We start from the raw sequence: 25,873 nt of genomic DNA on the forward strand, positions 1-25,873 counted from the left end.
CCTGATTATGAGTGTGTGTGTGTGTCATACCACAAAGGAGATGATGCTCCTCTGTGTAGACTCCCACTCAAAGCAGCTGTTGATGTACGTCCCGTAGCTGATCAGGACCATGATGCACCTCTTCACACGGTTAAAGTTCTGCTGCAGCAACTGACAGACACAAAGTACAGGTTATTAGAATGAGTTATATTTAGGAATACTTCAAATTTAAGTCTGCTGATTTTCTATATTGAGCAGCTGAAACTATATGTTTGTGTGTTTAAAGATAGACATCTAAAGTAGGAACCAGTGGGCCACAGACAGGAAGTCAGACCAACAGTGAATAATCATGCACATAAACATACATGCTTGGAGACTTTAGGTTCTTCCTCGATGTATTTCTGCTCTGCGGGGACGACCGCTCTCAAAGCAGCTTTAACCTGAAGAGGAAAATACACGCACAGAGCAGGTCACGTGACTGAGACATTAGAGAACACAAGATAAATTCAGCACACAATGCCACTTCTGTATAAATGAGCTCAGAGTGTCACTCACAGTGTTGAAGATGACATCAATCTCCAGGTAAATGACTCCTTTAGTTGGTCCTGTCAGCTCCTTATTTTTCAGCACGTAGCTCTTCTGCTCACCGTTACGGATCTAATGGAAACAAAAATATGGTCACAGTTTGGATTTGGGGGGATATATTGGCAGAAATGGAAAGTGTTTCTACCAGTTTAAATCACCTGGTCTGTTTGTTTCTGAGAGGATGAGACCTCTACTGATAATTAAACTCCAGGTAAAAACCTCCTAAGCAATGAATACTAAAGGAATTTTAACCATTAGAAATTTGAGCTGGATGCAATGTGCAGTCCTCACCACTAGATGCCACTAGATTCCCCTAAATCTTACACATCTTCAAATTTTAGATTTTTGGGGAACTTTTTATTCCAAGAAACATGCAGATACTCAAGAACTCTGCCCCCAGTTTACTTATTACCTTTAAAATCAGTATTAGGATTACTTTCATACACCCCAGATTTGTGTTTATTTTTTGTTCCACTCACATGTAATAAGGGGATGGCCACTTTTCCCAGGAAGTCAGCACTCCTGTCTCTGTCCTCGTCAAACACCGTCACCTCCAACACCGAGTGAATGTCTTTGACGTTACTGAGGAAAGAGAGAAATACGATAATACGCAGTATTTCTGTATTATGATCAAAAAGAAACAGAACTTATGACTCACAAGGTGAAGGCTTTGTTCCACTCTGGATTCAGGTTCTTGTAAACAGTATGAGTCTGTAGTCGGTCGTTATTCAGCTCCAACACACAGAATGGGTCACTCTTACCTACAAAGACATTTACATTACATTACACAGCCGCTATATAATGTATAAACTACAGTACAGGAGTATAAAGTATGGTACAGGAGTATCAAGTATGGTAAGGGAGTATAAAGTACAGCACAGGAGTATAAAGAATGGTAAGGGAGTATAAAGTACAGCACAGGAGTATAAAGTATGGTAAGGGAGTATAAAGTCCAGCACAGGAGTATAAAGAATGGTAAGGGAGTATAAAGTACAGCACAGGAGTATAAAGAATGGTAAGGGAGTATAAAGTACAGCACAGGAGTATAAAGTACAGTACAGGAGTATAAAGTACAGTACAGGAGTATAAAGTACAGTACAGGAGTATAAAGAATGGTAAGGGAGTATAAAGTACAGTACGGGAGTATAAAGTACAGTACAGGAGTATAAAGTACAGTACAGGAGTATAAAGTACAGTACAGGAGTATAAAGAATGGTAAGGGAGTATAAAGTACAGTACGGGAGTATAAAGTATGGTACGGGAGTATAAAGTAGAGTATAGGATGTATGATGACGAGATGTACTGATTACCGGTTACGTCTGCAGCCATGAGTCCTTCCGCTCTCATCACCTTCACCTGCACGATGCCCACGTCTTTCAAATTAGAGAATGACTTTAAAACACCCTGGAGAAAACAGAAGAGGAAGTTATTCACGCTGCAGTGTTTTAAATTTTCATTTTGTGGAACTGAACATTAGCATAAGGAGTGCTGCTCACGTATCGTTTGAGTATCTCCCTTCGCTCCTGCGGGTCATCCAGCGGTGTGACGGACAAGTCGGCAATGGAGACGTGAGCAGAGGCAGTCAGCGTGACCAGCAGCACCAAGCTGCCCCTGGACTCTTCCAGCTGCAGCTCCAAGCGATGAGTTTGTTCCTTGGACAGATTGGAGAGGTCCAACTGGCAGCTGGGTGACATAAACAATACATCTTCATCAGTATTTTGGCAGCTACAGTTATTGCGCTGGTAAATTACACCACAGTCACTGGAAAGGGTCTAGAGGTCCTTCAAGGAGCACTGAGGAGGATCTACAGGTTCTTAAAGAAGCTCTAGTGGTTGTATGAAATGTTATAGAGGTCCTTTAGGAGGTTTAGTGGTCACTGAAGAGGTTCTAGAGGTCATTTGGGATGTTCTATGGGTCTTTTATGAAGTTTAGTGGCCATTGGACAGGTTTGAGAGGTCATTTAGGAAGTTGTATGAGTTCTTTAGGAAGTTTAGTGATCATCTAAGAGGTCCGATGAGTGTTTTAGGAGGTTTTGTGGTCACTGAAAATGTTCTAGACATCCTTTAGGAAGTTGTATGAGTCCTTTAGAAATTTCAGTGGTCAGTGAAAAGGTTCTAGAGGTCCTTCAACAGGGATAAGGAACCATTGAGAAGGAGCTACAGGTCCTTAAAGAGGTTCCAGTTGTTGTATAACTGGATACCTTTCTACCACACTTTGTGTTGTGTTTTTTTATTTGTCACTCATATGGGTTATTGTACATCAACTCTGCTTTAGGTAAGTGCAACATAAAAGTTTACAGCTCTCATTATTACAAATGAAACAAATTAAATAAAAAAGACCAACTGACCGTCCAATGAAGTCGTCTCTCCTCCCGGTGTCTCTGTCCCACACTGTGATCTCCAACACTCCTCCGGTCTCTTCATACAGGTGAAGGTCAAACTGCTCCCTCCACTGTGGACTCAGAGTCTTTGGCACAGTCTGCACACACACACACACACACACAGATGCATTATGGGAAACATGCCCCTAATTTGAAGAAGCTAAAGCAACATCTCCAAACACGAGCATCTCTCCAGAGTAAACCAGTGATCAGAGGTCAGTGTCTACGCACCTTGCTCCTGTACTTCTGGGGTCCCAGTCTGAACTTGACGTACGGGTCGCTCAGACCGTTGGGGTCCATGGGGATCAGGTCCCGGCCTTCGATCAGCGCGATGCTGACGATCCCTCGCCACAGCTGCGATTTCCGGTGAAGCTCTGAGAGACGCATTGACTGCTGCTGCTTGTCCACACACACACACCACACACAAACACACACACACATATTGAACTTTATTTGTCACCTGTCAAAAACAAAGACGAACAGCATGTGGGGCCCTGTTCTTCATATGTTAGCTAGATTTGAGGGGGATGATTTGAGCCTGGATTTTATATCTGTGAAGCTGGTTTAAAGTTGGAGCTGTCGTCAGATCGTGGCCAAATTTCTGTAGAGCCACATTGAGAAATTATATAATTATGTTTTTAGATGAAAAAATGTTGGTTATTGCTAAAACACTGAGATCTGTTGGTGTAACTATCAGAATTCAGTCATCACGTACACTTGGGTGCTTTCACACCTATAGTTCGGTTCATACAAAAGAAAAATATGATACATTACTTCATTTTCTACAAACCAAGAGGAGTAAACAGGAAGTCATACAGACTGATAGGAGCGTCTGATGCTATCATAAAATCTTGTGTTTGTCTACTTTCACACCACAAATTAACTGCTTGGAGACCCACCTTTTCAAGTGGTCTGGGTTCAAATGTTTGGTCCGCACCAGGGTTCCGATTGACAGTTTTCGCATTAGCCCGAATGAACGTTTTAAGCATGCAAATGGAGCAGAGTTTGTTTAAACTGCACCAAATAAGTTAGGTGTGAAAGCACCCTTATACGTGATAAGATGATTCAGGGAAAAAAGATAAATTCAACAAAAATAGAACAAAAAAACACAGAAAATGTGCTGTTATTTTCATCATTTGATGATAATTTATCATTTACATGATAAAATGTCTTCAATTTAGAGCGTTAAAGGGATAGTTCAGCTTTATTGAAGTGGGGTTGTATGAGGTACTGGTCCATAGACAGTATATTACATACAGTAGAAATCAGTTGGCAGGCTGGAGTCCCACATGGAAGCTAAGCAATGTGGACGGGGGCAGTAGCAAAATGTATTTTAGCCACCTAAAAAAAATCACTCTCAGTTTAAGTGTACGCTCTATTGAGAGTATTTTCACCATTTTACCTCACCATCAGACCGCCCGTTCCAACGGGAAAGCCATAAATAGCTTCAGTTCCCCATCTATGTTCTCTTCAAAGCCACCAGACTCCATTGAGAAAAACAGTAATTTACTTCACTGAAAACAGGAGCTGCTGGTCTACTGCTGCTTCAATCAGTTTGTTAGTTTGTGTTATTGTGTGACTTTGGTGAATCTGAACTAACCCTTTAAAACACTAAAGTCACACCATAACACAAACTAAATAACTGATCGAAGCAGCAGTAGACCAGCAGCTCCTGTGTGCAGTGATGTTAAATTACTGTTTTTCTCAATGGAGTTTGGCTTAAAGAGAGTAATAGATCGGCTTCATTTTCCCACTGAAAATAAGTATCTGACATTGAGGTAAAGCAGTGAAAATATTCTAAGTACAGCACTTAAACTGATATTGAATCTTTCAGGTGGAACTTTTTTAGGTGGGGAAATATGTTTTTGTTGCTGAGCCTCCATGTTGGACTCAAGCCTGCTCCTCCAAACTGGGGGCATGTCGACTGACATTTACTGTAGGTAATATACGGACTATGGACAAGTACCCCATACAGTTCATTTTTTATCCTGAAAACATAAGCTTGCTATAAAAAGTAAAATAAAATGAATAACTCTACTTTTAGTTTTTTCCATAGCTTTCAATGGCATGCTCATTCCAGGTTTTGTCAAACAATCAGGAGGAAATAGTGCATTTGTTGGGGGCTATTTTCAGCGGCGGATTAATCCACATTTGGTACTCTTGTAATATAAAATATCCCAGTTAGCTGGATCACATCAGCCTGGGTGAAGCAGTATGAAGAACGTGGCCCTGCTCACAGACAGTGGATGGAAATGACAGCAGCTACAACACATGACAACAACTAACATTTAAGAAGCTCAATATGTCTGACGTCTACTTGAAGTCTACGCCATGAAAAACTTTTAAACACAATGAGGCCCTGGTGCTAAAATGAGCAAACAGAACAGCGATGAGTGAACAGAGAGGCGATCAGCATGAAGCTGTTAGAACAGTTAATGGAAAGCTGTGACGGCACACACAGATGATGATGATGATGATGATACAGATACTTATGGTGATTTTACCTTAGTGGATCGTTTCCAGGACCTCCTGAGCAGCATAGTCTGAACATACATTAAAATGCATTATTTCAACTGACTAGTGAAGACTAGTGACTTTAACTACAGGGCTGAGAAATCAAACTGTGATGCACATCAGGAGCGCTGCAGCCTTTTTATGCCACTAGGGGGAGCTACAGGACAGAAAAACTGCCAACTACAAGCAGCTAAACAAGTGATGAAGAGGAGGTGTAGCTACTTTAATTAAGCTCCGTGAATAAAGCATCTGGAAACAGATCCTAATAGTGAGGAATGTGCTGAATGTTAATTACTGTGGCCTCATTAGTGTTAATGACACTTTGATCTGCCCGAGCTCTTCTCCTGTTGTTGTTTGCTTTTTCTCCCCCATCCTCAGTCTTCGTCTCTCTCCTTCTTCATGTCGTTTATCTCTGTCTCTTCCTCTCTAACTGGAGCTGCAGCACAGACTAACACTCGGCCTGATAATTAATTTATATACTGAATAAAACATGGACGAGACAGGATGTGTTGAACGTCTCAGTGCTGAGGATACATGTGGAAATCCTCTGCTGCTCAAATAGTAATCGAGGATCGAGGGTAAATGTAACTGAGCAGAAACTGTGATTACAGTTGTAAAAATGCTGAATGAAGAACTCGAGTATGGAAGCAAAGAAGGGCCAAAAGGAATTTTACAATAACGCTAAATTTTATATGCCAGGGTGCCCACTAGCTCAGCTGGTGGAGCTTTGCCCTCGCCAACGGTATTAATTTTGAAGCTTTTTTAGATTTGGTTTTAGTCTTGTGACGACGTCTTGGTACTAAAAGGTGGAGCTGGGAACACTGCAGTCTGATTGGTCAGTAGAGGACGGTCACTCTGCTCAGGGCTGAGTTGTGTCTGGTTTTGAGGCTCATGTAACCACTGTTCATACTGTGGAGAGTTTTATTAGTAAACTGTAACTATAAAATGAAAGGATGTTTTGCTGCCTCTCACAGCAGCTGGAGTCTGAGAAAAAATAACTTCATTCACTGGGCCGATTGCCGGTGACTTTTAAGGTGGAACGTTAACTTGTAATGTTACTCAATGCATGAGTTGATGACGTGAATCCATCAGCACACCTTAAATTTCACTGTGTCAACTTTGACCATCACTTTAGTTTTTATATGACACAGACTTTTAGAAATGAGTGGAGCTCCAAGTGTTATATGTAGATGGATTATGTGAAGGTCATATATTCTAATCCTCACTTCCTGTGGGCTACAGCAACACTAAACCCCTGAGCTTGCCTGAGAAGGACTAAATGCACAAAGCTGCTATTTTTAAATATCCCATGGAGAGAGACTCTCACTGCAGCCTGTTCTATTTTGTTCTGAAAATGTCGGCGTGCAGCCTCGTTCTGTGGATGATAAACAACGTGCAGACTGATAAAGGTGGAAATACAGTGAGTGCTGGACGGAGCAGTGAGTGACAACAACCCCGCCCACATTTAAGAGCACTGTCTACGGTGGAAACACTAGGGTCTAGGTACCATGTCTGAAGGGTTACTATTGGTTCCAAAGGTACCATACTGAAAAATCTGCATTGCAGAAACGGGGCTAATGTGTTATGAAAACACACATTTTTTTGGGATTGTAATCTCTACTCGTTATATTCTTGAAACTGAAAACTTCTGTGCATTCTATTCTCTTTGTTTCAAACACTAACAGCTCTTTTAATTTTTAAAAAAATACATATATTTTACATATATTTTAAAATATTTTCCTATTTTTGTTTTTCCATACAAGTTTATTATTATCAACCGAATCACAGAAGCAAATTTCTTGATCGTGTTAAACCTGTTTCTGATTCTAACAAGCTACACCACACTGACATAAAATCATTATATAAAGTTGTTGAACTTGTGATCAAACAGTTTCTTATGTCCACATCCAGCAGTCTTTGTGTCACCTGATGAGTGTCAGTCCGATATTCTCTCTTTTAGCTCTGTTTTGGTCTCCACCAACTTCTGAGGGAAATATCTGTCACTTTAGCTGCTAAATGCTCCACTAATTCCCCATTCATGTATTCATAGCTGCTTTAAACAAAACTGTTACAACTTTTCTTTGCTTCCATATTAAAGTCAGTCAGAATAACGTCATTGCAGCACTTTTCTAAATGTGTTGCCAAGGTGGTGAAGATGTTTTTTCATTTGCATGTGTTTTCTTAATCTGCAGTGATTTGAGTTTTTAGGGCCACTGTAGCTGAGGGGAGATGACGCCAAATGAACTAAAGCTAAAACCTTAAAGCGAACAACAAGAAAATCTACTACTACTACAACACTTACTACTCCAGATAATTGTATCTCTGAAGTTATACCATGGTCTGGGTGAATACTCAATTCTGATTGGCTGCAGGGTGTCCATTAAAGACTGATAATGGACACTTACTAAGTGGTTCAGGTGAGACTGTGTGTTTCCTGTTTCAAATTAATACACTGGCCACATAATAGTGTAACAGACTGTTCTATATAGTGTGTCCCTCTTGAGTTGCCGTAGGGCAGGAAAAGTTTTTGGGGTGACATCCCGCTGTTTAAAGAGGCTCATGCATGTGTGAGAATTTTGGGGTGTCTTGTTGTTAAATAAACCATCAAATTATATTTACTCTTTCTCAGCTGTATGCAGCGTTATTGACATTGAATCTTACTAGCATTACGTTAGCTTTCTGGCTAATAGCTGAGCCAACGGGCTCCATGAGCTGGGCGGACGAGAATATCTCCTGTTCCTAGGTCGTATCTAAGGTTTGTCCTATTTACTAAGATAGTGAGTAACGTTTTAATTGCACAAGAACCTTACGGGGCAGCAATGATTGCTCCAGGTGTTACGGGAACGCTCAGGTGTTACAGAGGAAACCAAGTTTTGGCTTGTGACTGCACAAAGCATAAAAATATGAATCAATATTCTTACTTATTATGGCTTTGGTAAGTGACCATGGTATAAGAGGGATAAAGCCAGACGAGTTTTCCTTTATCACTTTTTAATGGCCTCTGTGGCGTGTCAGACGGTACACGCCTCCATGTCGGCCATTAAAAACTGATACTGGACACCTCGTCGAGTATTATCCCTTACATATCGTACAGCCTCTGTCTAGCAGATGGCTAATTTGCTCTCTACAGTGACTAACAAAGGAGAGGAGGCTCCTCAGTAGCCTGGGAGGTACAGCAGGAACAGGTTCAATCAGAGCCAGATCACCACTACACTCACTTTATTCACATACGGCTTCCAGCGATACGTCCTAACCTCGCTCAGCTGCAGGAAACACAGACGCGGCACAAACACTCATCACTGACTGAAAACTTTTCAGACTTTCAGATTTTCCTTTAAATAGAAATTAAGGTTTCCTATTAAAAATAGTCAGTTTCTCCTCAAGGTTTCCTTAAGTTTTTCTCCTTATCTTGGTCTTACACTTAAGGGATTGCTTAAAGTTCATTAAACCATTGCACAGAGGACCTTAGCATCTTAACCGCAACATGACTGAGTTTATGGCGACACATCCTGAGAAGAGTGTTGCCTGACCGAGACAACCCAATGGACACCCTTAACGATGAGCAATTGATTTTGCACTATACATTTTTATGATTTTAAAACGCCCTCACCCGTCTGCTGAACACCGTGTTGAAGTTCCTGTTCCAACAAGACAGGGATGAGATAGCAATAACAGGTCGGCTATCACAAGCACAAGTGCGAGGAAACAAATGGTCTCCATGGAAACGGCAGAATTTTACTGCTGTCAAATCTCTTTCAGTGCTGTAAATATCTTAACGTCTTTCTTTGACTAAGGAAAACTTTTAAGAGATTCTCTGCAACACTAAAAAAACTTAACTTTAAGTGTCGTACTTAAGGAGCAAACGTAAGGTGCTCTGTGCAACCGGCCACTGTTCTTACATGATGTGTCAGTGTGTGTGTGTGTGTGTGTGTGTGTGTGTGTGTGTGATGAGGACAAAGGCTGTACTGAGCTATTTATCTCTCCAAATTATGATGATTTAATCCAGTAGTGTTAAAGGATTAGTGGATTGATGGATTAGTAAAGTGAGTCTCAACCTCTTAAGACAAAGCTTTGTCTACCTGTGACCCTCCGTCAGTGGTTGCCCGTGTCGACCAGTTGTGACCAGTTCAAACAAAGCGAAGACCAGAGCATGTGAGCGGAGTGGAGCTATGGATGTATTGTAATATATTCACCATGCTCCACTCGAATCGCTCACTGCTCTCCAAAAAAGGATTTTAATTTTAGTTTTGCTCATGCTTCGAGCTCGAGGTGTGAGTGCTACCAGAGCAAAACTGGAGTGTGATGGAGCAGGAGATACGGCGACTCTCCAGCTTCTTAAAAAATCTGCTCTGTACTCGATCCACTCATGCTCTGGCCACAGGCTCATTTTTTTACTTGATTTAATTATTTTAAAGTAAAATAATTTACTAAAAAAAGAGCAAAAATTAGAGTTGAGTTTGATAAAAATAAAAATATAAAATAATAAAACAAAATATCTGTTTTTTTCTGCTTTTCTGTTCTATTTTCTTTGTGGCTCTTTGTGGAATACTAGCTCAACTGATTTTATGATCAACAAAAAAATAAATAGGATTAAGGTGTTTACTATATCAAGAAAAAGTCCTGAACATTTTCTAATTAATTGCTATCAAAAGTGAGGATTTGCTGCATATTTTCATTTATTTTTTATATTTAAATGAAATAATAATTAAAAATCAAAACAGAAAGACAGAATTAATCAAATATAATCAGTTGAAGACATAAAAATGAGCCTTGAAAATTGTTTGTAGTATCTTATAAAGATGCTCTCAGCTGACATTCACAGTAAGTTGACCAAAGGAAACCAAAGATAGAGACGTAATGTAGCAGTGTCGTTACCGTTGAGCCTCGTCGCTCCTCTATGGGACTTTCTTTAGGTGTCAGGGTGACGGCCAGCTCCAGAGAGCCCAGGTCCTGGTCAGGGTGCTGAGGGTCCTTCAGCACCAGAGTCACAGGTATTGTCCTGAAACACATACAGGTGAGGACAGGTGTCAACACTGCATCATCAACTCTACTCACTGCCATCATGCAGAAAGACTCCGCAACTCAAGTCAATCAAACTACTACTTGAGTCTAATGTGTGCAAATACTTTATTCTTCGTCTGTGCTGTTGCGTGATGTTGTGCTCTTACTTCTGTTTAAGAGTGGAAGTGAGATTATTTTGCATCCATACTTGCCAAAAAGCTGTTTTTAAGCTTATAAAATAATCTGTTTTAATAGTTTTTCAGGTGAGAAAGTAACAATTTAAAGTCCTGATACGTGATGAGGTCATCCAGATAATGCATTTTTGGAAATTTGGAGAGGATGGAGAGGATAGTTAGCTTAGCTTAGCATAAAGTAGCATAAAGACTGTAAATATGGAGCTACATTAGGGTCAAATGTTTTGTACTTGGAAAAAATAAAATTTGAAACTGAAAATTCATGTGTTGATCTTGAGTTTTGAAAAATACATCAATGTATTCAAAATAAAAATAAAATTAAATAAAAAACTTTTTTTCAGGTTAAATATAATTCTGATTCACTTTGGTAATTAATAATTTATTTTCACTTTTCACTTCCATATATATTTTGACACTTGAGGTCTTATTTTGAAAAGTGAAAATAAATTATTTATTCAGAAGAATTACCAAAGTGAATCAGAATTATATTTAACCTGAAAAAAACGTTTCATACACTTATTTTTAATTTGAATACATTGATGTATTTTTCAAAATTCAAGATCAACACATGAATTTTCAGTTTCAAATTTTATTTTTTCCAAGTACAAAACTTTTGACCCTAATGTAGCTCCATATGTAAACAGGGGGAAACAGCCAGGCTCTGTTCAAAGCTCTAAACTACACCTAAAGCTGACTGTTATTAAGACGCTGTATCTCTGAACTCATTATTGTTTTGTATCAATAACATTTTAATTCAATTTTAACAGGTTTAAACAAAGTATATTCACAACAGGTATCAAATTTAAAGCATATATGACGAGGCACAAAGCAAGACATCCAATCACAATCCTCCCCATTCCCACTAACCCCATAACAACAGGACAGTTGTCCTGAATCTCCTGAACAGTACAGAGTAGGGCTGGGTGTTAAAAGTCTCTGTGTGTTCAGCTCTCAGTGCGTCTGTATCTTCTAACTGAATCTCTGTGGTTTGGAGTTTAGTTTCTCTCCTGTGTCCTGATTGTACTTCAGATATCTGCTTTATTTTACTGCTTCATGTTCGCTATCAGCTGTATCAGAAGTTGTGAAGTTGCTGCTCGAAAACTCAACATTTCCTTATTTTGCTGCTTCATAATAAAAGTTTTTACATAACTAAATAACAGGGGACTTTTACTGTGAAGAAGCCACAGGAAATGAAAAGTGTTATTACTGAATTTATGGAACTTTGTCAGCAGCTTTTCTTCAGTAAAGACAAGTCTAATAATACGGCAGGGAGGAAGAGTGAAAGTAGGAACAGCCACAGTGAGATGTTGATGAAGAGCTAGTCTGGGGCCGTTTAGTGGCCGTTTTGGTAAGGAACCGGAACCAGGGCGAGAGACACAGGATCCGGAATTCGATGGATGCGCCTTTCCGTCAAAATAAAAGCACCAAGCTGATAAAAATGCGGTGAAACTTTTTAATTTAAAGAATGTAATTTACAAGAAAAGCCCCAAGCCATTAAGTTAACCTTTTTCTTTTATTGTAAATCGATGGTGCGCCAGAATTTAAAGTTTTACTTTGGTGAACACTTTTACTTTGGTGAATTCCAGATCCGCTCTCTAGACCGGAACCAGAATCCAGACAAAATTCAGAGTGAATGGAAACCACATCTTCACGTACGGCGAAGAGCCTGGTGACACGAGGCTAATGAAGAGCTGCAGACAACAGGCTCTTACTGCACCTCTGCAAACAGCTCACCTCCAACAGGTAAACTTCTTCTACCTGCCCTGCTGTGGAGAAACACATGCAGCAAAAATAACAGGGGACTTGTGGATCAGCTTCCAACTGAACATTTAGCCCACTTACTAAAAAGTACAGGGATATATGCTGTGCATCGCCATTCAGCCTGAAAATACTGGGATATGATTTTTTTGTCCATATCGCCCAGCCCTACTACAGAAATGACAGTTGAGCTGAGAGTCAGGTTTAATATCAAAACAGTTGGGGAGAGATGCCTGTGTAAAAGACAGAAAGCAACAAGAACAAAAACAAACACAAAATCTCCAGTTCAACTGTCAGCTCTGGAAGTATTTCAGAAAGGGGCCCCAAACCTTATTCTTTTTATCCAAGTTACAAATTGAGTATGTTTTCAACAATAAGGCAGGACATAATGTCCCTCAGACACTGGGCGTGGGTGGGCTTTCCTTCCTCTGATGAGAGCTGCCCGTCTGGCCAGCAGAGAGGGAAAAGACAGTGTACGGCGTTGGATCGGAGTCAGGTGTACATCATGTTCTCTGGTGCCAAAGAGGGCGACCAGGGGGTTGGGTTGCAAGCACCATTATTTAACATGATTCTTTTTAGCCCCTGATTCCTGTATGCTTTTGTGTCAGTCGTTGTGTTTTTTTTGGTGATGTTATCTGTCCCCATTTTTATCTGTATTTGAAACTTTCTTTAATTTGCGACCCGGTTATTGTATCTCAGTGGGACCTTTCTCGTTAGATAAAGGAAAATAAATAAAACCAGACTTTTAAAAAGACACGTTGTGGTTTAACGAGGAGAACTATTCTGCCTTCACTTTCAGATCGTTTTCAGGTCTGTTTAAGGAACACTTCTAGCCCATAACATCCTGCAAAAACCACACGATTTGCAGAAAGGAAGCCGTCGTCGTATCTGTATTACAGGCTGTGGTCATGTGTGATGTCAGTTCTATATCTTCTGTACTCCCTGCACACACACACATGCACAGAGTCATGTTTCCAGCACAGTGTTGCTCCACAAGTGGTAACATGAGATGGCAGGAGGTCCTACAAAGAGTTCAGCCTGGGGGTTCGTGACGACCTCAATCCTCCACGTAATTAAGGCCTCGACTAAACCATGAGAAACAGCCACAGACCAAAGGGAGACCAAGGAATGTGAACGATGTGTCCACACTTTACGACAGGAGGTGTTACCGTACACCACTAATACACCGCAGCCTTAAAATCAGCTCCTCTCTGACACAAAGCATCAGTGGGATGTTATTTACACGGCTGCATCAGGTTGTTGAGCTGGCAAGTACTTATACTCCAGTACTGTATAATTTCGAGCTAGTATTTACATTTTATGCTACTGAATACATCTACTCCACTACATCCCAGACTTTACGATACTCACGTTACGTCACGATTTGTGTCAGAATTTTTCTGGTTTCCAGCTAGTTTCTACAGAAACTCTAAGCATGTAAGTCATCATGACATTGTGTTTTCTACCTCCTGCTGCGTACGCATCCTCGGTTGTTTCTAAAAGGGAAACACGTCTCAGGAGGAACAGAAAAATAAAAATGGCGACAAAGCAGCTACAAAGAGATGAAAACCCACTAAGAGATCCACTGTTAATGTACAAATGTGCAGCTTTCAGTACTTGTGGTTGCATTATTCTGTTGTTGTGGTTCACATATTAAAAAGTAAAAGGTAGATCTGATGGATAAACACGTAGGAGGCAGGTCACAGTACCAGAGAGTTAGTAGTAGGAGTGTGCCATATCATCTTGTTTACGATGATACTGGTATAATTTTTAGTATCATATGAAAAATTCATATCGTGAATTTTTTATACGACAACGATTTCAACTGAAAACGGTAAACTTTAGTTGCGTTTTGGCTGATCGTTTACATGACAGCAGTGTTTTGGGTGCCTGAAAACGCAACGTTTTGAAAACGGGTTCCAGACTGCAATGTTTTGAAAACAGCTCCGTCTCCGTTGTCATGTAAACTTGCAATATGCAGTGCCTCTGAAAACGGTACTTTTCGCACATGCGCATTACGCTTCCAGTCACTAGGCATGCGCGAGAAAGTCGACCATCACAACAACAATGGCGGACTCCCGAGTTCTGCTTGTGCTGCTCACCCTGTTGAATTTATCAACACTTCCCCATCATAGTGTAGATTTACTGTAGCAACTCCACCTCGTCTCCATCCAGACAAACGTTCGTGCGGTTGCCATTTTGTTTATACATCACCGCTCTGCAGAAGGAAGCATAAGCATCACAACGCCAACTACTGGCCTGGCATGTATACTGCAGCACTTTTGTTCATTTTTGTGGATCCGTGTGCACGGCGATTATCAAAACGTTGTCGTCTAAACGCGGAACTTTTTTCAAAACAAAAATGAGAAGCGATTCTGTTTTCAGTGGATTGTTTTCGTGTAAACAAGGCCTCAGTGACTTAGCGCTCAGAGGGAACTCATTCAGCGGCTCCTCTGGCAGCAGCACAGCGTCTCTCCCTCTCCTCTCTCGACATGTGCACGCAGGAGTCGGTGTCGTCAAGTGATTTTGTCATAAACCTTTGGTAATGTAAACCTACGCAAGCTCACAGCTCGACAAAAAACTACATATATGTGACTGTGTGATAGTTGTCACAGGTTACAGCGTGATGATTAGAGGAGAAATGGCAGAGCATAAAGGTCCAGCTTTGCTAATTTGTCATATCATCAAGAATATTGTTATCGCAAAAATATCCTGAAATATCATGATATTGTTTCAGGGCCATATCAGCCATCCCTAGTTAGGAGTCAATACCAATATTATTGACACTCAATTCAATACCACAGTAAAAAACAAAGACAAAACAATATATCCCATGTACTCAAACATACACTCCTTTATTAAAAACATTTAAATCTAATTATATTTTGTCATTAATACACAAAGCACTAGTCAGTGTGTGTTCATGAGATTTATGGACAAAGAAACATATTAGTAAACAGCCTACAGCAGGGTTGGGCAATATGAAGATATTAAGCTATTAGTCCGGCCCCTCCTCCTCTGTGATGAGACCATAAACAACAAAGATAAGCTCAGTGTTTCACCCAAAGCTGAACATTTTTCAGATCTCAGTGACCAGAAAAAACACTCCAAACGTGCAGAGTTCAGAGTCATCATTTCTGTCGCTGCAGCTGCACTTGCTGCCACCTTCAACGTGTTGTTGTTGCTCTACCGTGCTGATGGGCATTCTTCTACTTCCTTTTATGGCATTTAACATCAGCCTAGAGCACGTGTGGTCACATATGCTGCCCTGTCAGGTGCAGAAGCATCCATGGTAGATATGGTACTTGAGAAAAAACAGTACCATCACATTTTCAGAACTTTGGCATCGACTTGGTATCGAAGTATCTGTTCTTGTGACATCCCTTATGTAAAGTTTCAGCACAGTCGCCAGAAAAAAATGTTCGCATTGTGTATTTATACAAACTACTTACAAGCTACATTTGAACATTGTTATGTAGTGAATATGTTGAAACTTTGCATTGATTCTTCATGTTTCACAAATGCTGTGGTTAAAGTGTGGTTAAGTTTAGACACAAACCACTTGGTTATGGGGAGGGAAATATCATGTTTCGGCTTAAAATACCTGGTTTTGGGGGAACAATTCTCGCTGGAAATTCAGCAATGGCTCAGTAAAAAACAACCACTTTTTGTGCCACTATCCCGCCAGGAAATTAAGCAATGTTTCACTGAAAAACAACTGCTTCTTTATGCTGCTATGTCTGGAGGAAACGTAGTGATTTTTCTGTAAAAACAACCATATTTTGTGCCACTCTCCTGGCAGGAAATGCACCAATGTCTCAGGAAAACAACCACTTTTCGTGCCACAGTCCTGGGGGGAAACGAAGCAATGTTTCAGTAAAGAACGACAGCTTTTTATGCTGCAATTCCTGCAGGAAATGAAGCGATGTTTCAGTTAAAAACAACCGCTTTTTGTGTTGCTATCCTGGCAGGAAATGCACCAATGTCTCAGGAAAACAACCACTGTCCACGGGGGTAAACGAAGCAATGTTTCAGTAAAGAACAACAGCTTTTTCTACCGGGAAACAAAGCGTTGTCTTGGTAAAAGCAACTGCTTTTCATGCCTCTATCCTGACAGGAAACGCAGCGATGTCTCTGTAAAAAACAACCACTGTTCATGTCACTATCTAAACTAAAAAACATAACAGGTCACTAAAAACACCCACATTTGGTGCCTCAAAAGCCACGCAAAACACAGCCATGACTTTCTAAATCCCAACCGGTTTTGTTGTTTGCAGGTCTTCAACAGCGTCCCCTCCATCTCTACATGACAATGTCAGCTCATATCCTACGTCAACATTTATGTGATACATAAAACATTCAAATGTAATGTATCTGTGGTTTGCAGAAGTGTACAATGCCAAGTTTTTCTTCTGGCGTCTGATCTGACAGTACTTGAGTTTTGTTTGTGTAATGAAAACCTGCCTAGGGAGGGAAACAAAAACAAAACCTATTGGTGGGATGAACAGCATGAGTTAAGGTGACATACCTCTGCTGCTCTAGAGACTCCAGGTAGAGGTAAGCAGAGCCCATGAAGTCATCCTGAAGGCCGAAGTCGTAGTCAAACACCTGCAGAGCAGCAACAGACAAATCTCTACTGACTGTGTGTTCATCAATAATTCATGTGGAAAAGCTTTGTGTGTGAGAGTGTGTGCACAAGTCTTTACCTTTATATACAAAGGGTCGCTCAGACAATCCATTATCAAAGTGGTTTTCTCATCCCACACTGGGTTGAGGTTTTTGTGGATGGTTTTGCTTCTGAACACCTCTTTACCTGCGAGCTTGAACTTCACATAAGGATCACTGCTGCCTGAGAAGACAAATTAAGCTGTCACAGATTTATAAAAAAAAAAACACTCGCAGAACAGAAACAGAGTTCACAGATGAGACATAACTTGTACCTCCTCTGTCCCTGACGGCCAGATTGTGTCCTCTCTTCAGCTCAATCTCCAGCTTGTACATGCCTGGGCTGGGGATGGCTCGCTCAGATGTGACCCCAGAGGAGCACGGAGCACCCATACCCTGTCAGGAGAAATGAATGCATTCATCACAACTTGCAGAAACAGTCACTCTATCATCGTTCACACCACACGCTCAAAATAAACTCACCGACATCTTTGAGAGAAATAAAAGCCGCTATAAGCTGCCGCTGAAGCTTAGCCTTGACTTCCTCAGTCGTTTCTGCACCCACATTGCTAACATTGACTGAAGTGTCTAATTCAGCTCAGTAACCCGTCCCCCGGGTGACCACTAACAGGAAATTACACGAGAGTAGCTTCCTCCCATTGAGCTGATTTTTTTTCCATTCTTGTACAACCCTCACTGCAGCAGCATCTCCTCTGCTGTGGTTATGCAGAACCTGAGCAGACATGCTGTGGAGCATTACAACCCAACACTGCTTCATCACCTGATGTGATGAAAGAGAGGACGAATGTTTCTGTGAACACTTTCCAAACATGTAGAAAGTGATGTTGTCATCTTGCAACGGGCTGTGCTCTCCAGCATCAACTCTCATTTACCTCATTTACTTTAAATCAAGAGACTCAAATTTAAACTAACTTCAAGGAGACACAGACAGACACAAAACCACCACAAAGTTACTCAAAGCAACCACAGTGACAGGCAAAACAACTGTAAAGAGATGCAAAATCATCAAGAGATGCAAAACAACACCAAAGACACATAAAAAGCATATGACAGCAAAGAGATGCAAAATTACTATAAGACACAAGACAACTACAAAGAGATGTAAAACAACTACAGAGATGCAAAATGACCTAAAAGAGACCAAATACAACTACAAAAACATACAAAAGGGATGCCAAATGACAAGAAAGAATCCCAAAACAAGTACAAAGACATCAAACAACTACAAAGGGATGCCAAATGAACAAAAAGAGACCCCAAACAACCACACTGACATGCAAAACTATAAAGAGATGCAAAATCATCAAGATGCAAAACAATACCGACACATAAAAAGCTGACAGAGACGCAAAACAACTACAAAGAGTCACAAACAACTACAACATGATGCAAAACGAGTACAAAGACATGCAACACAATAACAAAAGGATGCCAAATGACCAAAAAGACACCTAAAACAACTACAAAGGGATGCCAAATGACCAGAAAGAGATGCAATATGACAGCAAAGAGATGCGAAATTACTATGAGACACAAGACAACAACAAAGAGATGTAAAACAACTACAGAGATGCAAAATGACCTAAAAGAGACCAAAAGGGTCCCAAAACAACACCAAAGACACATAAAAAGCCTACAGAGATGCATAACGACTACAAAGAGTCACAAACAACTACAACGTGACGCAAAACAAGTACAAAGACATGCAACACAATTACTAAAGGATGCCAAATGACCAAAAAGAGACCTAAAACAACTACAAAGGGACGCCAAATGACCAGACGAAGATGCAATATGACAGCAAAGAGATGCAGAATTACTACAATGAGACACAAGGCAAATATAAGGAGATGTAAAACAACTACAGAGATGCAAAATGGCCTAAAAGAGACCAAATACAACTACAAAGACATGCCAAACAACTACAAAGGGATGCCAAATGGTCAGAAAGGGTCCCAAAACAACACCAAAGACACATAAAAAGCCTACAGAGATGCATAACGACTACAAAGAGTCACAAACAACTACAACGTGATGCAAAACAAGTACAAAGACATGCAACACAATTACTAAAGGATACCAAATGACCAAAAAGAGACCTAAAACAACTACAAAGGGATGCCAAATGACCAGAAAGAAATGCAATATGACAGCAATGAGATGCAAAATTACTACAATGAGACAAAACAAATATAAGGGGATGTAAAACAACTACAGAGATGCAAAATGGCCTAAAAGAGACCAATACAACTACAAAGGGATGGCAAATGACCAGAAAGAGTCCCAAAACAAGTACAGACATGTAAAAATACTAAAAAGGGATGGCAGTGACCTAAAAGAGACCCAAAAACATGACAAGCAGATGCAAAACAACTACAAAGGGATGCAAAGTGACCAAAAAGAGACCTCAAACACCTACAAAGAGATGCCAAATGACCAGAAAGAGATGCAATATGACAGAAAAGAGATACAAAGTTACTACAATGAGACACAAAACAACTACAAAGAGATGTGAAATGACCAAAAAATGCATGACATGCAAAATAAAAAGAGATTTAAAATTGCTACAAAGAAACCACAAAACAACTACAAGGTGATCAAAATGACAACAATGAGGAATAAAAAAAATCACAGAGACGCAAAATGACCACAAAGACACACAGCGGGAGGATCTATCTTTCAGATATTCAATAATTCATATACAGCATTTGTTTGTCATTATAAGCGACACCTTTCACATTACACATAGTACATTTGAGTCATTGTAAACGTGTATAAAATGACTGATTACTGCAGCTTTAAGAACTTGTTTCATTTTCGGTTTTAGATCAAAGTTTATACAATGAAATTCTACATATGTCGATGCCCCTCCAATAAGAACAAGCTCCCCTGTGTTTGTGAGCAACAGAGTTAATCAAACATTAATATCCCCATACATCACTCTTAAAGCCGGAGAACAACTCTGCTGGGGATGCTGCATCCTGTCAACACACACTTATCCACTTACAGAGATGCTCTGATCAATACCTGTATAATGTGATAATACATGAACACTTATACAGCTGTTGGATATGAAAAGAGGCCGCGGTCGACTGTATGATTTACAGTTCAGATGTCCAGAGACTACTCAGATACTTTCAAAATATGTCTGGGTCAATGCACTGAGCAACACAGGAGACAACAGGAAGCCATGAGCTGTTGATTTTCACATTATTTCTCCGGAAAAGTCTTAATCATAAAAATGTTTTTGTCCATTATTTAGTTCTTAAGTGTATGTTTTCTTTAAAGAAAAGAAATCGACAGACTTTTTTCACTCATACTACCTTTATTAAAAATGTTTCCGTCCACAGAACTACATCAGGTAAAGTTAATATTTTATTTATGTATATTTTTGTTACAAACTTTCCCTGATGAAGGTCTGAGAACCAAAACTGCATTCCAATCAGGACCACTTAAGTCAAAGAAAACTTTATTTCCATTTGCAGTATTACATTTGGTGGTACAGCTCTGTTCTGGGGCCTCTCTGCCCTTCCAGGCGCCTACCTTGAATGCCTAAGGTGGAAAGAGCACACCTCTCTGCCCTTCCATGCACCTACGTGGAAAGCCTGAGGCATAGAGAGCACACCGCTCCACCCTTCCATGTGCCCACACAGAATGCCTAAAGCAGAGTGACCACACCTCTTCGCCCTTCCACGCGCCTTAATGGGAAGCCTAAGGCGCAGAGAGCACACCTCCCCACCCTTCCACATGCCTATGTGGAAAACTTCAAGGCAGAGAGAGCACACTTCTCTGCCCTTCCATGCACCTAATGGGAAGCCTAAGGTGGAGAGAGCACACGTCTCTGCCCTTCCACGTGCATATGAAAAAAGCCTAAGAACAGAGAGAGCAGCAGCAAAGCCCCCCCCGGGAACAGAACAGAGCAGCATCAGTGACAAACACAAATGACATTGATAAGTCAGACACAGCATGAAAAGGAGGAGCTGGGGTGGACATAACATTTTTTGAAATGTTGTAGTGTTATTGTTGTCTAATAATATATTAAGAATTAACACCAAAATCGAATTAGTTCATCATTGAGTCCATGTGGACGTTTGTGCCAAATTTAAGGCAAATCCCCTCAAGGCATTCTTGAGATATCACTTTTATGAGAATGGGACGGACAGATGGACAACCTCAAAACATAATGCCTGCGTCCAACAGCTGTTGCCGGTGCAGAAGTATAAAAATATTTCCAAGTTAAATTCCTGTTTAAACTGAACGTAAAGACCACACACAAACTTGCAGTGGTGGAAGAAGTACTCAGATACTTTACACAAGTACTTGCAGATCTGAAAACGTCCTCCACCACTGAATTTGATATAAAAGCACACAGTATCACTAATATCAGAAGCACTGAATCAGCTCCTCCCTGACGGCTGGCTGAACCAACAAGGAACACGTTACACACGTTATGAAACACAGATTCATTTCCTGAGGCTGAAAACTTTTCAAGTGTGCCAAGTTCTCTGCTCTGGCATTTTGCAAGCTGCGGAAATTCCACTGGGCAGAAAGTGAAAACAGGGTAATAAAATAAGTGAGACCATCCTGTGTAACATGAGGAGGCCGTGAGTGGCTGTGTGGAGGCTGCACTGCTGCTGCTGTAGGTGGAGGAGGGCTGTTGAAATGTTATGTAGTCTGATGGGACAAGTGGGGTAAGTCCAGTTCAGACATGATGGTGTTAAATAAGGAGATAATGTCAGAGGATGAGGGGATCCAGGTCAACTTTATATAACTCAAAACACTGACATACTATATTATATATTATACTGCATTTATTATATTATGCTATACTTAATATTATGTTTGATATCTATGTTTTATAGCCGTACTAGTCTATACATTATGGTATACTACTTATGTGCACATGTAAATAAATATTCTTTTCTCTCAGAATGAGTGTCTCCAGATTGAAATCAAGTTTCTTGTTACTTTGCAAATTCAGATTATTAACACAAAATAGAATCAATAAATCGATTATGACGTATTACAGATTAAGATGAAACTTTGACAAAGAAACAAGTCATGCCTTACCAAAAAAACAAAAAACAATAAAACTTAAATTATAACTTATCAACACACTGATTCTGATTCTTGGGTGAAACTTTACTTTTTAAAGGATTTATTGATATGAAATAAATATGATTTATTCATTTTTAACTTCCAAACTTGGCCTGCGCCAGAGCACTTGTCCCAGAGAAGAATTCACAACTTTAAACAATTAAAAAATGTCTTGAAAGCCTTCAAAATCCAAAAACTCCTTCATATTTCTACAAAAACATCATTTAATCAGGCATAAAAGGGGTTAGCTACATCATAAGGACTCTTGTCTCATTTCCTGGTTTCCAAAAAGGTGGGAAAGCTGCTGTTCTCGAGAATGAGAGAGATGCACCTTGGACCATTGAAGAAATTACCTCAAGCCATTCGTGTGACACTGCATTCACGAGATTAAGATGGAAGCAAGGTAACAGTGACAAAATCTAATCAGTTCATTATTGAGTCCAAGTAGATGTTTGTGCCAAATCTGAAAAAATATCCCTGAATCTGTTTTTGAGATAACGTGTTCACAAGAATGTGGCAGACAAGGTCACAGTGACTGTGACCTTTGACCTATGACCACCAAAATCTGATCAGTTCATCACTGAGTCGAAGGTAACATTTGTGCCAAAGTTAAAGAAATTCCCTCAACGCATTCTTGAGATACCGTGTTCACAAGAATGTGACAGACAAGGTCACACTGACCTTGACCTTTGACCTATGACCACCAAAATCTGATCAGTTCATCATTGAGTCCAAGGAGACGTTTGGGCAAAATCTGAAAAAATATCCCTGAATTTGTTTTTGAGATACCGTGTTCACAAGAATGTGGCAGACAAGGTCACAGTGACTGTGACCTTTGACCTATGACCACCAAAATCTGATCAGTTCATCACTGAGTCGAAGGTAACGTTTGTGCCAAAGTTAAAGAAATTCCCTCAACGCATTCTTGAGATATCGTGTTCACGAGAATGGGACGAACGCCAGCTTGGAGGCATAAGAAACTGAATGCAGGACAGTTACTTGTAACTGAGTATTTCTACTCTGCGCTACTGTCACTAAAGTAAAAGATGTGTGTACTTCCTCCACCTCTGTTATAAAGAAAGCAATTATCCTTTAACGTGTGAGGACTTAGAGCAGCATTAAACAGTGAGGTCAGCCTCCTGCACTTGTCGTCTTTTCTCTTTTGTTATGAGAAAGATAAACGGAGGAAATAAGAGGCATCAAGTTCTCATTAAAGCGTATGAGTCACAGTTTTTATTGAGGCTGTAATGAGCTGACTTGTGGTCAGAGAGTATTAACAATACACTCTGCTCTGCTAATATCTTCTTTGGTATCAGACAGCAGCGGCTCCTGAAGTAGATCTTACTGCTTCATCGTGGCACAGAAACAAAGAGTCTTAACTTTTAACCAGAACATCCACAGACCCAGTCCCAGGCTGAGTTTACGTGATGGGAGTGTTGAGGCTGCTTAGAGAGGATTAACTGTCTCGTGGCAGTAAATCAGGAAGCAGCGCACCAAACTGAGAATAGCATCAGGACGCTCACAATCCCATCAGCTACACTGATGCTCGCTAATTTTAGGACTGCGTGTTTGTGTTTACACACACATCTGTGAAACGCAGCAGAGGCTTCAGTCTTCTGTCTCTCAGGGTTGTTTTCATTATCATTTCATTAAATAATTTTTCATGTCAAAAAGAAAGAACATTATTTCCTCTGTATTTCACTCCCTGCAGCCAGCAGCTCTGTGAGGCCGTGACACAGGTATGTTAGGTATGAAGAATAGCTTATCTTTGCCTTTGAGCAAGACACTAACCTAATTTAAGATGCAGTGATTTAGTGTCATGATGGTGGGGGACTGGAAGACAGATTTTAAAAACAGGTCAAAATCATAGCACTATCTGTGCATCCCCAGAATTAAATGTTGGCGCTGTATGTTTCTGCAAACCACAGGTGTGTTGCATTTGGATGATCATGAAAAATTTGAGTTTTGTTTCAGCAGGGGAGCCTTGTCTGTGGCTGAATCTCTTTGCCAGGTCTGGGACAGCAGGGACAGTACTCTGTGTGAGGACTGAGCAGTAAAATAAGATGTACTTTGGATTGTTACTGCACTGTCATTGTAATGGTGTCTTGTAAACTCATGAGCGTTGGGCTCATGTTTGTGCGCATGACACAAAATAAAGAAATCATCATCATTTAGGCACAAAAAACATTTGGATAAGGTTTGGAAAAGGTCGTGTTTTAGCTTAGAATAAGAAGTTTTGGTGGCATCAGCTCGGCTGGAAAAGCAACAAATGTCACAGTAAAAAACAACCACTTTTTTGTGGCACTATTGCTGCCGACAGGTCACTAAAAAACACCCTAGATTGGAGCCTTAAAAGCCGATGACTCACTAAAACACAACCGCTTTGCAGTGGTCTCACCTAGGTATTAGACCATCAACCACAACCTCCACCTCCCCACAACAAAGTCAGCTTATATACAACTCACTTTTTTATTTATTTATATAGAAACGTTGATATATCCATCCATCCATCCATCCATCCATCCATTTTCATCCACTTATCCAGGGTCCCGGGGGCAGCAGGCCAAGCAAAGCATCCTAAACGTCCCTCTCCGCAGCAACACTTTCCAGCTCGTCCTTGGGGACCCCGAGGTGTTCCCAGGCCAGATGAGATATGTAATCCACAGTGGTCCCAGGAGAGGGGCCAGACTAAGAGCGATTCAAGAAGACCCTGATGAAACGGGCAGTCCGGACTATGAGCATCACCTGATCATTACGTGCAACATGTAAAACAAAAAGTGACCAGCGAGCAGCCATAACTACAGACACATAAAGATTAGAGACGCCGGCGAGGGAGGCTGGAAATAACGTCAATACACCCACTAAGGAGAAAGTCACATATGTCTTCTTCATGTCAACAGCAGCGTCCTCCATAACATGATGATCTAACCTCCAGGGCCCATTACCATCAATACTGCTGCCAATACTGACCGCACTGATCAATACTGTAAATGAACAGCAGAGAAAGCTGCCAGCCGCCTCGCACCAGCAGCAGAAACACATTTTCTTAATAACGTCTGGAAGTACTTCACTTGAGTGTTTCCATTTTATGATACGATATACTTCTACTCCACTTCATCTCAGAGGGAGTTATTGTGCCTCTTACAGTTACTACATTTACATTTTACATTAACAGACATATGAGGAGTTTATAAATTCAACACACTGATATTTTCCAATGTTTTACAAAAATCAACAATTAGAGAAAAGTCCAGATTATCAGAAAGAGTTGGGGCAGTACCCGGTTTTGCAGCTTAAACCGGTTTGATTCTATTCAAACCTGCTGAACCACCATTTGTCATTATGGCACATTCTAGACTCACAAGTCAGTCTTTAGACGCTTTGCTTAACTAAAGACTGATGATTTTCTCCCTGATTTTGTGTTTAGATGGGCGGATACAATTTCAGAGTTTTAAAAAACTCCCTACGTTGCAGAACCAATAGTAAATCTGCAGGGCAGTCCTTCGGTGGCTCGCTGAACTCTTGTGCTTGTAAACATAGTCCCACTAGAAACACATGTAGCGGTACAAAATGGCTCAGCCGTGCTCGCAGAAAACGCCGTCAAAGTTAGTGGATGTTTGTCGCGTTTGCGGCGACACATTCTCGCCAACTAAAAGAAACAAACATAATCTTTTACAAG

At 40.5% G+C, this 25,873-nt stretch overlaps 1 protein-coding gene across 5 annotated transcripts in view; it reads right to left on the reverse strand.

Annotated features, from left to right (window-relative positions):
• Positions 1-25,873, reverse strand: part of mctp1b (multiple C2 domains, transmembrane 1b) — a 45,621-nt gene that overhangs the window by 6,200 nt on the left and 13,548 nt on the right. The window contains exons 1-15 of one of the 5 annotated variants that reach the window (XM_050052599.1): positions 17,560-17,641; positions 17,352-17,472; positions 17,118-17,260; positions 16,940-17,019; positions 10,334-10,457; positions 5,449-5,487; positions 3,176-3,340; positions 2,912-3,042; positions 2,061-2,247; positions 1,875-1,968; positions 1,223-1,325; positions 1,044-1,146; positions 535-636; positions 345-419; positions 31-150 (exon numbers count right to left, since the gene is read on the reverse strand). In XM_050052599.1, the coding sequence (XP_049908556.1) occupies positions 31-150; positions 345-419; positions 535-636; positions 1,044-1,146; positions 1,223-1,325; positions 1,875-1,968; positions 2,061-2,247; positions 2,912-3,042; positions 3,176-3,340; positions 5,449-5,487; positions 10,334-10,457; positions 16,940-17,019; positions 17,118-17,260; positions 17,352-17,472; positions 17,560-17,565 (1,593 nt within the window). In that variant the 5' untranslated portion in view covers positions 17,566-17,641. Of the gene's footprint in view, positions 1-30; positions 151-344; positions 420-534; positions 637-1,043; positions 1,147-1,222; positions 1,326-1,874; positions 1,969-2,060; positions 2,248-2,911; positions 3,043-3,175; positions 3,344-5,448; positions 5,488-10,333; positions 10,458-16,939; positions 17,020-17,117; positions 17,261-17,351; positions 17,473-17,559; positions 17,642-25,873 lie in introns of those variants that run through there. The other 4 variants (XM_050052595.1, XM_050052598.1, XM_050052597.1 and 1 more) reach the window with 4 other exon arrangements.

The sequence above is a fragment of the Epinephelus moara genome, chromosome 9, assembly GCF_006386435.1.
Source record: "Epinephelus moara isolate mb chromosome 9, YSFRI_EMoa_1.0, whole genome shotgun sequence".
Lineage (NCBI taxonomy): Eukaryota > Metazoa > Chordata > Actinopteri > Perciformes > Serranidae > Epinephelus > Epinephelus moara.